Genomic DNA, 12,826 nt, shown 5'->3' with positions numbered 1-12,826 from the left:
GGAAAAAAAACGCTTGTGATAACCATTAGGACTGTGTGAAGCTTCTGTAGCTGGTTTGATCTGGCAGAGATACAACAGCTGAATCTCTAAATTGAAGCTGGGAGACTTGTTAAGAGGTCCGAATAGAATCAGAAGCTTCTGAATCGATTTAGAGAGATTCAGGGCTGATTTGGCCCTAGGCTATACATGTTTCCCCTCACATAAAGTGAACCCACTTTATAATGTAACAAATAGGTATAGGCTCCCAAGACGGTGAGGGAAGAAGGGAGGCTGGGACTAGGGAACAGGTGGGGGTGCCATTCCTGAGGCTGCACTGTGCTCTGCCTGTGCCCTTCCACCCACCTGGGCTCTCTGCCTACCCCCACTCACCCCATGCTGTGGTGCAGGCAGTTGGTGTTGATTGTTTTTTGGGCCACTGCAGTAGAGACTGGAGGGAGTGGCAGCAAGCAGAGGCCCAGGTGGCGCAGGACCCAGCGCAGCCTGTCCACACTCACCCTAGCCCCTGCTGCAGTGGCCCTGGGAGCAACTGGCACCAGCTGCAACAGGAACGGTCAGTGGAGGGAGGGGAGGGCACATCCCTTGCTGCTTTACACCCCCCAACCCCTGGGAGGGCTGCAGGCTGTATCTTCCTGAGGAGTGCATGTGCCCCCAGATCTGCACATGGGATGACATCAGGCTCCCACTGCAGGCTGGAGCTGGCAGCAGCACCAGGCTAGCCAATTCTTCCCAGTGCTCAGGGTGGGTGCACCAAGCACCAGGAACAACCCATACTGTTCCATACAGCTATATCAGGAAGACTGAAGTTGACACCAAACTCAGTGGCTTTAGGTGTCAAGTAGCCTTAATCCTAGATATTCGTATCATACTTACACAACTGCCTTAAGAAGATCCTTCAGACTTAAGAGTAACTAGTTCTTCTACTTCCACATTGTTTAAATCCAGTCAGAAGTAAATTAACCTAGATCAATTATATATCTAAAAGTTCTTCCATGTACTGAATTAGTAGGAGTTTTTGGTTTTGTTTAAGTATATTACCTTTTATTTAGTTAAATTAGTTCTGTTCCTGTATAGATGCTTCTAGTAACCAAAACTTTTCAGTACTGCAGTTTTCCTTTACATTAAAATTTAGATACCCCATTTCTTATAGCATAATCCCAGACAAAGTGGAAAGGAATCACTTACCTCTTTATGAAGGAGGAGAGACCTAAATCAGAAGTTCATGGCATTTCAAAGCAAAACTGCAGGGAGGTGGGCTTGGTTCTTACCCCTAGGGCCTGCAAATGGTATCAGAACTATTTGAATCCCAAGTACACATAGACCAATTAATTCTTAGTTGTTTACTGGGCAACGTTATTAAGAGTTATTTTATTCAAATCGATTTCTTATTTTGTTTAACTGAAACGATTAAGCATAACCATTTTGTATCTACTCCTAGCAAGGAGCTACCACAGTAGTTATAGGTTAACCATTTATCCAAGAATCAAATCTTTGTATACATCTTAAGGATGATGCTTTTTACTAAGCCAATGCAATTACAGCATGAAGCTCTAGTCTAAAGCATGCTTAAAAAAAAAAAAGAAGCCAATTACTACTATTGACCTATGCTCACAGCTAGAAACAGTGAAGGAGAGGGGAAAAATAAAAATGTCAGTGTCCTAAGGTTACTTAGTATCCACTTTCCCAGTAGTTCATACTAGGCTTTCAGTCACAGAGACTCAAGATCCTGTCCTGGCATTTCCTTGTGACCAGGCCTCTCTCCTTCCCTGCTGCCTCCCTCCCATCTCAAGTAAAAATACAAAATAGAACAGCAATACAAGTACAAAACTAGTTGGCAGCTGAGTGAAACTATTTCAGTATAACAGTAAATATTCCCACCATACAGGAATCCACAAAGTACTCTTTGCCTCCAGTTTAGAAGACTACTGGTCACATCCCAGTATTCTGCTGGATGTAAAGCCAAAAGTAACTCAAGAAATGGACTTTACTGAAGGCAAGTATCTGAATGAATTGCATTGATGGGAGACATTCCATTCTCTCACTGTGTTGCTTTACTTTTCTTGTTTTTGCTTTTCTTGTCTTTCTTCTTCAAGCCATCCATGTTGGCTCTTAGCAAGTTGGAATAGGCCTACAAAAAACAAAACAAGTTTAAAGACTCTCCCAGGATGGATCAGAGAGAGTTTTATTGGCTGTCTATGGATTGTTAATACCTCCCCCCCCCCAACACACACTAGAAGAGTAAAAGAGAAACCAAAGGTATAGAACAGCATTTCTCAACCAGCAGGTCGCAAAAAATATATGAAACAAGCAAACTTTAAAAACAGATTCTCCTTTAAAAGGAGGAAAGCTATGGCTTTTCCCTTGCAGGCTGGCAGAGTTCCAGCCTGTGAGAGGCTGCCTGGGGCCTCCCCATGCCCCACACACCCACCCTACATGCTGCGGCCTGGGAGCAATGGGTCAAGACTGGCCACTGATGTTTACAAATGGGTCCTGGGACAAAAAAAAAGGTTGAGAACCACTGCTATAAGAAATACAAGACCTCATTCCCCTACAGAAACTTACCATCTGGAATTTATTTACTTCCTTTGAGCTTACCTGTGAAAAGCAGGAAAGGAGGTTAAGCAGGAAAGACTCACCACCTTACCAACGACTGACTAGAATTCAGTAACCAGTCGTGCTCTCTTGCCTTCTAATCCCCACCAGCAACTGAAGCCGTCTGACCAATGGATGAGATTCAGTTACACAGATACTACTACCGAGGGACACACATGAAAGAAAGAGCTGGTGACAGATCTCATAAGTTGAAAAAAACTCGTTCAAAATAAGCCATTTGTCAGAAGGCAGAGAGTCCAACTTCTATTTGAAAATAATTTTTTTTAATGCAAGAAGCTATTCCACAGCATGTTCCAGATTAATTTCTAAACACAGTGCTTTTTTCCCTATCCATTCTCACCCAGATTCTACTGTCAAAAACACTTGAGCTGTCTCCAAGCACCTGAACCTGTTCAAGTTACTTTTTAGTTACCCTGAAAACTGCCTGGCTCCATTACCTGGCAGAATTTTAACTACCACTTGTAGTTCTCAAAACTTTAGCTTTCTTTCACAACTGACAATCAGCCTAAACAATGCAAGTAGTTATTCAGGGTTTAAGTAGAGTTGCACATTGTTTCTTTAGCCCAACTTTGCTGCTTACCACGGTGCTAATCTTCTTTTTCCCATCTGTTGCCCTCAGAAGACACTTGTTGTCCGCTGGCTCAAATCCTTCTATGTGGCCTTTCCGTGGGACTGGTTTTGTTCGACCATCATCTGTTATTAAAAACCAAACCAGGTTTCTTTTGCTTTCAGCCACTTACTTAATTGTCACCAGAACTAGAAAGTTCATCCAACAATATCAGGCCAGCAAGAAGATATGAGCTTCCATCCTACAGCTGGAAGTCAGCATTTTCCCCCAGCAGCCTTGATCACTAGGCAAGACTCTTCCAGCTACAAAACCTCTGGACAGTTACAGACCCCAAGGCCTTGTGCAGCAGAGGCCATCTGCCACACAAGGCAGTGACAGCAACCACTGACTGGCCAGTCTTTTCTTCCCACAATTTCTAGGTCTACAGCAACCATTTTAAGAATTGACAGAGAAAAAAAAAGCAACCCATCTGAAGCATTTCACCCAGCATGCCAGGGATCCCAAAGCAAAATGGACTGAGGCTGGTGACAAGCAAGCAGGAGATCTTTCTTTTCTTCATCTGGACCAGCGGTACTCAGCCTTGCAGGCTGCACGAACGGCCCCAGTCCAGCCCAGCCCTGCCCAGCGCGCAGGCACTGCCACCCGGCCCGGAGGGCGGCCCACAGCAGTGGCGATGAGCGCTGCCCCGGAGCACCCCGCGGGCGGGATGACGTGGCCGCGCTTGGCATTACACGCGGCGGCGGCGGCGGCGCCGGGCGCCCGCTTCTGAGCGCGGAACAGTGCCTATAAAGCAGGTCTGGTGCCGCGCGGCTGGGGAAGGCCCCGGCCGGCCTCCCCGAGGGGTACTCACATTTCTTGAGGGTGATGAAGACGCTGCCCGAGGTGCGGCACTTCTGGAACAGCCTCGTCAGCTCTGTCAGGAACTGCGGAGACACGGACACGGTACAGCGTTAGCGGGGAGAGGGAAGGGAGAGGCCGGTCCGGCAGTCGCGTGAGCTCGGCCGGTAACGGGGTCCCGCGACCCGACCCGACCCGACCCACACCTGCTCGCTCTCCAGCAGCACCATTTCGCTACTACTCCCACCCGGCTCCGCAGCGCAGCCAGCAGCCCGGAAATGGCGCCGGAACCGGAAGCACGGCCGGGGGGTGGGTCGTCTGCTCCGGTAGGCGCGTGCGCCCTGCGCCTCCGCCTTTCCACCGTGCGCGTTAGGGTTGTATTAAGGTTCCCCCAGGGACCCGCACCCTCTGCATGCCCGGCCATGCCTGCTACTCCTGCCGGCCCCGGCCGAGGGGTCTGGCGCGCGCTGCGCTCGAGACTAAGCCAGCGGCCGTGTTTGGGGTGAGGGAGGTAATTCTCCTCGTGGCGGGTGGGTCTGGGCTCCTGGGGCCTTTGGGAACAAGCTGTGCAGCCGCGGCGTAGGGCGAGGCTTTACCGAGAGGGCTGATGACGGGTTTGTGGGGGATGGTTTGGAGAGGGATGATCCTGCCTCAGGCAGGTGCTGAGGGCGACCACCTCTTCCGAACTGGAAGGCGGGACACGGCCCCGCCCCGCCCCGCTCCAAGCAGAACCGGTGAGGGTGGGGGAGGATGCAAGCTGTCTGCCTGGCGGCTCCTTGACCCCGGAGCCCTTGATAGCTGCGCTGCCATGGCGACACACCCCTTGCCCACCCGGCATCAACAGGGTGCACAACTCTGTGCTGTTGCTGTCATCCCTGCAGGCAGGGGGCGCCTCACCATGGGGGAGCAGCCACTACAGAGCTGCCGGGCCCACCTGTACCCCTGTCCCCAGGAGCGTGTGCAGCAGTGGGGAGTTGCCTTCTCCCCCCGCCCTCTGCCCCCATGCCAAACTGGACAAGTCACCTGTGACTCTGTCCCACTCTCCTGCACATTCCTGGCCATTGCACTGCCCTGGCTGGGTAGCACCCCCAAGTGCCAACCCTGCACCACTTCCTCCCTCACCATGGGGGCCTCAGTCCATCTCTTCCTTTCCCCGCATTTACCCACAGGCAGCTGGGGAGCTGCTCTCTACTGTCTTGGGGCTGTGTTGCCAGCTACATGCACGTGGCATACCCTGTGTCCCACTCCCCTTAGCCCCTTACAGGCTGGGACTCTCCCTGCCTGCAAAAGGAAACCCTCCATTTCCTGTGGTTTTCCACACAAATGGAAAAATCCAGATCCCTGCACAGGATACTGGGAATCTAGGGCAAATGCTGCCCTGGAGTCATGCAGCCCAGGACTGGAAGTTGATCTTTAAATTTTGGGACTGTCCTGCCCAATAATTATGGATGGGTGGTCACCCTAACTAGATGACCTCTGGAGGTCCTGTCCAGCCCAACTGCTCTATGGTTCTGTGATCCCTATCCAAACCGTCCTACACAAATCCATTGTCTAACCTCCTAGCAAACTCCACAGCCTGACACTACACCAGCCAATACCATAGGCTCTGACTTTTGCTGGAGAAGAGGCCTAAGGTGTTGGACACATAAAAAAGTTTTACACATTTCAGGTGACAGCCCTCTTCCCAAGCCAGGGCCCTTGGGCCCCCACATACTTGGTGCCTCTGCAAAACATACCAACCTGCCCCAGGCAGTGTGGGAAGGGGGAGGGGGGACCATGACCAATGTTCTGCTGTAGAAACAGAATCTGAGGGTGGTGGACACCGAAAGCAGCTGGTTGTTGGTTCAAAGAAGAAAGCTTGATTTTGACAAAGAGATCAAAGCCTGTGAGACTGGTGGCGTGAGGGAAGCAGAGCGTGGAGGAAGGGTATGTTCCATCTCAAACACGCTGAGTTTGTGACTTACGGTCAAAGTTCTGAGTGGGAACTTCCTGTCAACCCTCCCAAAGGCTCAGCACTGAGGGCAGGGCTTTTTGCAAGAATCAATACTTGTTCTACCGGATTCCTAATAAAGCAGTGAAGAATTGTGTCTTTTGTTCTTCCTGGCTCTGGCAGACTGGGAAGGGAACGCATGAATAACGGAAGAGTAATGGCAATCCTCAAGATTTTATCTTGATGAATATACCCTGGGCCTACAATGCCAACAAGGATGAAAAGTTGGTGTCACCACTCACATCAGTAATGGTAGGGCTGTAAGCAATTTTTAGAAGGGAAAGTTTGATGTTCCTCAGAAGAATGGCTCAATAAATTGTGGAGGAGAATTGGTGGTCCCTTTTTTTTTTTTTTTTTTTTAAATCAGAGCCCCTTGTGGTGTGTCTGCAGATTGCTGAAGTGGCAGTAGGGGGTGCTGTAATTACACGGACAAAATGAGGGATGGTCTGTGCCAGAAGTGCAAATGAAGAAATGAGGTCATTATAACTTTGGCAGTTCTCAACAAAATACCTCATTTTTATTTATTATTTTGTCATCAGAACAGGTACTTTTCACAGACCTCTGATGCTGAAGGGTCCCCAGTCACTAATGTCTTTTCAAGTGCTGTATTATTTTTCAGGAAAACAAGGTAACCAGACAATTGCTTACATTTGTTCTCATAGTGTATACCATACAAAACCTTGGGGCTTGAAATGTGAGAGATTTGTTATTTTTCCAAGTCCTCTGAGAACTGATATTTTAATGGGACTTCTTCAGTGGCAGTAACAGGAACAGCACAGTGGTAGCACCTGGAGACCCTAGTGCACTAAGAGATGATCTCTGCCCAAATGTGTTAAGATTGAAGTATAAGAAAAGGAAGAAGCCCAAGATGATCACAAGATGAGTTTATGTGCCATCACAGCACACAAACTCCCTAACCACAGTTGGAGATGTGCAGAGAACACAGCAGAGGAAAATAGTAGAGGTGGGATTTGGAGGAGGACAATAAGCTCTCTGTAAACACCTGTAAAGTGATGCATAAGGTGTATCATGGGAGAAGGCACAGAAGTATCCATCTATAACTGTCCAAAGATGCATTCTGTGTATGTTGATGAAACAGAAGAATGGAAATGGAAAAACAACAATAATTGCACCACATACCTCAGACTAAGATCTTGGTTGTGACCCTTATTTTCACCATATACTTCTTATATGAACTTCAGCAAGTCCCTTAACTTCCACTTTGATTACGCCATGGCAATAATTATCTCTCCCTTCTCCACAAAGTTGTTGCAAGCAAGGCTCTTTTCATATTTGTGAAATGTATCAATGGACATTGTAGAAGGGATTTTTTCCTTTGGCCCCCATGCTGCTAAACAACTTCTGGCAGCTACAGCAGCAACTTTCTTTCAGTGCTTTTATTTACTGCTGTCTCTTTTCTGAAACCTCTACTGCATTCAGAGGTATGATTGTGTCAGTGTAGTCATCCCCAACTCAGTTCTAATCTGACTAGCCTGGGTACCAGTAAGCATTATGGACAGAGAAGCATGAGCTACATAAGCCTGCTTGGGACATTAAGTATGCACTTGTGGGGCCGGCTTGCACTGAAGCCATGTTTTGTCTGGGTAGATTAAGAGGAGCTCAGGTTTTGCAATCACACTTCCAATTGCAGTGTGGATATATGCTCAGTCTCTTGCCAGATCCCATTAGTCTTTACCAGAGAAAAACTTATCTTAGGGAAGTGTGGCAGAGAATAAAGAGGAACTCAAAGGCAAACAGGCGTGGAGAAAAAGATAGAAAAATATCTCAGGGGTAGAGATGAGATGGAGAAACCACAGTGAAGGGAGGTGCTACAGGCACCAAAAAAGAGCATGTCACCACAGACTGCAGAGCAAGAGTCAGGCAGAAACAGACTGCAAGGGACACTGAAGATGGCAGAGGTAAAAGGCAAGTATATCATGTGTCTACAGTCTACCCTTCTCCTAAGACAACAGTACAGTGATGTCACAGTAGCAAAAGAAATCAATGGGTACTGATACATGGCAGGGGCTCTTTCATAACCTTAAGACATGTCATGTGACTGGGGTCAGGCAATAAAGATAAGCCTCTTAGCAACACTTCTGTTTGCTGCCCCTTAGAATATTGTGGCAGTAGAACATTGGAATTTGGGGAAAATGGAACAAATAAAACCACCTGAATCATTAAATCTTGAAAGAGACCTGGCAGAGAACTGGAGGAGGTTGTAATGCTTCCAAACTTTCCTGGAAGCAAGCAGCACTGCAGAGAATCAGAGAAGGTGAAACCCTCCACGCTGCTACATGTGGTAGCAGAGGCAGGAAACACAATATGTAAAGCCTACCAGAACTAAATTAAATTCTTGATCATGCTTGGTAAACACTGAATTAACTGGGGAAGATTACTGCTCATTATGGACTCATATATAGATATTTTAAATTCAGCTGTTGCGTACCACATTGAGCAGCAATGTAGTACTGTAGTGTAAATTACAGTTTGCTCATCGTGAGACTCCAGATAAGTTAATAACAGATAATGACCCACAATTCACAAGTGGCTTACTTGGCAAGCCTCTTTGATCTCCCAGTTCAAGCACACCACAACAAACTCCAACTATGCACAGTCAAATGTGTTAGTGGAAAAACCACTATACAGAGCACAGAACTTGATAATAAAAACAACACAACCCTGACATATTCCTGGGGTCTGTAATTAGCACTGTTAGATACTGAAGCACACCTCTGCTTTATTAGGATCATTAGTTCAATGGATAATGGCCAGAAGATAAAAATTTTCAATGCCAACATCTTATAGGTCCCTTGAGCTAAAGACAATTAATCCTGAATTACTAAAAAAACTCAAACCAAGCCAAAACAAAGCAAGAAAGAAACCTATGTGCCAGGAAACAATTAGAGAAAATAATACTATGACAAGAATGCCAAACAGTTACTCCCTTTACAAATGGGAGAGAAAGATATATTTTAAACAGAAAGTGACCGGCAGCCTGCCAAAATAACAGGTTTGGACCATCAGCATCAATCAGACACCCTAGCCTTGCTTGTGGGTCACTCCTACAAAAGAAGTAGAAGACATCTAGACAAAAAACAAAAACCAAGGAAGATACTGGTTCTTTCTTTTCTGAGGTTATTCAAAATGCTATGAACAGCATTCTTGTGCAGACAGAAGTAACGCTTGCCTATCCAGTCACCAACAATGAAAAACACTAGGAGCTCCAGACCAGGTGTCAGATCCTGCTGGCAGCCAAGCAGGAGATTGCCAAAGGAACTGTTTTAAGAACAAGTAGCCATGTGATCAGAAAGGCATCAAGATTCAGAAAATGGTAGTTATTGAAAAGATGTTCCAGAAGCAGCAAAAAAATCTTCTCTCACATCTTAGAATTCAGGTCATGTCTTCTGACTTCCATCCTAGACATTTTTATTTGTATGTTTTATTAACTGGCGGCATTTGTGAGTGCTTTAATAAGTCCCTTTAACTAGTTTCACATTTAAGAGCTGCTGCATGGTTCCCTTAATGCTTTTCTTACATCTCCAGCTGTACTCCAATTTGACAGGAGGGTCGGGGGAATGGGACGGGAAAGCTGAATGAGCACGGCCCTCCCCTATCCTACATTCTGAACAGGTTCTCATAGGTGCAGATAAAGCTGGGATAAGTTCCTGAAATTTTGCCTTCCTTCTCTTCTGCTTTGGCAGTGACCTTGGTAGCAGCTTATGTGTACAGGGCTGGGGTCTGGGATAAAGTAGCTAGCTTAAGCTTTTCTTTGTCTGTGATTCACCTGGGCTGTTGGAGAACATGCATCCAAGAAATACATAGCCATTTTAAACAGAGTGTAACATTTTAGCCCTTAATACGTTGGGACACAAGTAGAGGAGCTATGAGGAGCAGAGGAACAACAGAAAATAAAACAAAATCTACAATTAAAAATCAAAAGGCAGCAAGAGAAGGGGAAAAACAGACAAAAGGAGTGTTCCAACAAAACAGGTAGGGAAGCTATGCTGATACTGCTGTTAATTTATATAATCTGGTTACGTTTTCATCATCCTCCTTGTTTCTCATTAAGTTTTTCCTTATTCTGGCCACTGTGTTTCTTCTTCCCAGCTCTCAAGAGCCTGCAGTTAGTGAGAAGAGCAGAAGTAGCCTGTCTCCACACAGAATTTTTGTAACGTAAGACCTACCTCCAGCCGCTGTTCATCTCTTAGACTGCCTTTCAGTCCCAATAGCCAATACTCTTATTTTATTCAAACTAAGAGGTGGAACCCCTCCTTTACTCTCACAACTGTTGACGCTATTGGCTAACAACTGTTAGGCCTCTTGGCCCTAATCATGGATGGAAACCAAGGGCTTCTTTCCATTAGAAGGAGGGGTCTCCCTGCTCTCTGGCCTTCAAGCCCGGATGTTAAGAAGTGAACATGGGGCCAAAGGCACAGGGACACTGTATCTTCATTCTTTCATGCACATACACACTTGTGACCTTCCCCTTCATTATCTCTTTTCTGAGAAATCCCCAGATTCTAGGAGAATAAATCCAAAGTTATTAGTATTAAAATAATAATAATAATTGGTAATAGTAACTGCTTTGCACTTTATTATAGAGCCTCCCATGTGAAGAACTCAATGTACTTTGTAAACACCAAACCCCAAATTCTCCGTACAGTTATATTCCACTTATGTCAGTGGAGTTGCATGCTGTCACATGGGGCAGAACTTTGTATATTTTTAACTGCAAGTGCTTTAAACTGCGATATTTGGGGCAAAAATCATTTTCATTAAATAATTCACAAAGTATGGAGATTGATCGTGCTGCCATTTAAGTTAATTGCAAAACTTCCATGAAGTTCAGTGGTTCAAGATCAGACATGTACAGCACTTTGTACCCTACTGTATAGATCGTACTTATGCAACCTCACAGTTCATCTCCCTGGTAGAAAGGGATAATATGGTGGTCACTCCCTTATCAATAGCAGATTCTTTATATAGAGGCAAAACATCTGATGTAAGAGTTATGCAAAGCAACAGTGAGGTAAATAAGTTAAAGCTTTCTGGGCGCATCTATGTGTGCTTTAATGTGCAGTAGCCTATTTTGCTGCTCATTAAAGCATCAAGGAAAAAAACTGATTACACTAATGTGCAGTAAAATAGGCTACTGCATATTAAGCATCACTTAAAAACTGTGCATTCATTACTGTGCATTAAGGCAGCCTAATGGACATTTATTTGGTACCTCACATTGGAGGTACTAAATTTAATGTGCATTATAAAAAGTGCCTTAACATAAGTGTAGACGCACCCCCTCTCTCTTTCTTTCACATGGCGCTAGATATCAACTACCAAATCTATGAGCCAGTCTGGCGTTATCGTTCAATGTGCAGATTCCCTCTGCCCCATCCAGACATTTGTAAAGATTGCAGCTTCCACTTAAGTGCTGTGCTATTTGTTGGACACTGAATTCACACAGGGGGCTGTCCACGATCTTCATCTTGTGAAGTGTTGTTTTGAAGCATCTGTATACAGATCTCAGTAGGCTTAACCCATGCTGCTCTGTCAAGGTTATGTCCAATGGGCAACTCATTTGGTGTTGATATAAAACACTGTAGGAATAGATCTGACCCTTCCCAGCAGTTGGCCCACTCTGTTGCTGCCCATAGGTTTGGTTTAGCATCCTCAATCTCTTTCAGGAGCTTGTGTGCTTTGTGTACAAGTGGTTTGTGACTTTTAAGCCTCCATCCATTTGGGTCTTCAGTTAATAGTTGATGGGGCAGGTGATTTTTGTAATCTCTTGCCTTTATTGCCAGTAATGATATAAGGGTGTCTTTTGAGTTAGAGCTGAAGGGTAGAAAAGTGATAGGGATTCACTTGACATCAGTTTTTTCCTCTTTGGAATGCTGTAATTTCAGAAATACAGCCATGCAGTTTTGAAAAGGTACCGCCACTAATGTTACAGCTCTAATTTGGTTCTACAGCAGTGATTTTCAATCAAGGTGCCAAAAGATCCTTTTAAGAGTACCGTGCAATATTAGTACTGTTAGGTGTGCAAACAGTTTCACATGATTCACACAAGTGTCAAACCCATTCTGACCTGTTATGGTCCTTCTGAATTCTTTGCAACAAAGAGTAGCTCCATCCTTTTTCTGTAGTCAAGAAAGCTAAGAGCTGCCAGTTTCTGAGGGGTGCCCTGAATCTAATGAGATATGCCTTGACTCTTATTAAAGATTGAGAACAACTGTTCTACAGAATAGTTTGGGAGACAACATGAAGAATATTGTATCCTACTGAAATTGCAGTGTGGGGATTGTAGGTCAGTGACATTTCATTACAAACTGGAATCTGGACTGGGAAGGTACAGTTACGCAAAGTTTCCATGAGGTCTTTAATGGCCCCCATTTCACATTTCATTAGGATGCTGGAACTCCTAGCTGTATCAACTCCCCTAATACCATTGTTTCCTTAGGTGGATAAGGGCTGCTTATTGATTTATAGCATCATTCCTCTAGTTTCTATGTGCTTCTCAGAGATCACACAACCAAACAGACCTGACTTGACTTGTGAGATGTAAGGATCACAGCATAAACCAGGGGTAGGCAACGTTTTTGGCCGGAGTGCCGAAAAGCACCACAGTGCCTACCTTGGAAGGTGCCAGAGTGCCGGCATGCCAGAAAAACAAAATGAGGGCAAGGGGTACATGGCAGGATGCCCCGTTTGTGCACCTTGCTCCCCACCCAAAGCCCCTAACCCCCAGCCCTGCTACCCTGTGCCACCCACCCAAAGCCCCTGCCCCCCAGCCCAGGCTCTGTGGCTGCTACCAGCTATCC

The 12,826-nt window shown here is 45.8% G+C and overlaps 1 protein-coding gene across 1 annotated transcript; it reads right to left on the bottom strand.

Annotated features, from left to right (window-relative positions):
* Window positions 1-1,655: 1,655 nt before the first annotated feature.
* Window positions 1,656-4,314, bottom strand: SRP14 (signal recognition particle 14). Its single transcript, XM_019551343.1, has 5 exons — window positions 4,222-4,314; window positions 4,029-4,101; window positions 3,191-3,303; window positions 2,560-2,592; window positions 1,656-2,125 (listed from the first exon to the last, which is right to left on the bottom strand). Exons 1-5 carry the CDS (start codon window positions 4,243-4,245, stop codon window positions 2,036-2,038), a joined length of 333 nt encoding a protein of 110 aa, XP_019406888.1. The 5' UTR covers window positions 4,246-4,314; the 3' UTR covers window positions 1,656-2,035.
* Between the last annotated feature and the right edge of the window lie 8,512 nt (window positions 4,315-12,826).

This window comes from Crocodylus porosus, unplaced genomic scaffold (genome assembly GCF_001723895.1).
Source record: "Crocodylus porosus isolate Cpor-Errol unplaced genomic scaffold, CroPor_comp1, whole genome shotgun sequence".
In the NCBI taxonomy this organism is placed as follows: domain Eukaryota; kingdom Metazoa; phylum Chordata; order Crocodylia; family Crocodylidae; genus Crocodylus; species Crocodylus porosus.
The sequence above is the reverse complement of the archived record's forward strand: the minus strand, read 5'-3'. Positions and strand labels throughout refer to the sequence as shown.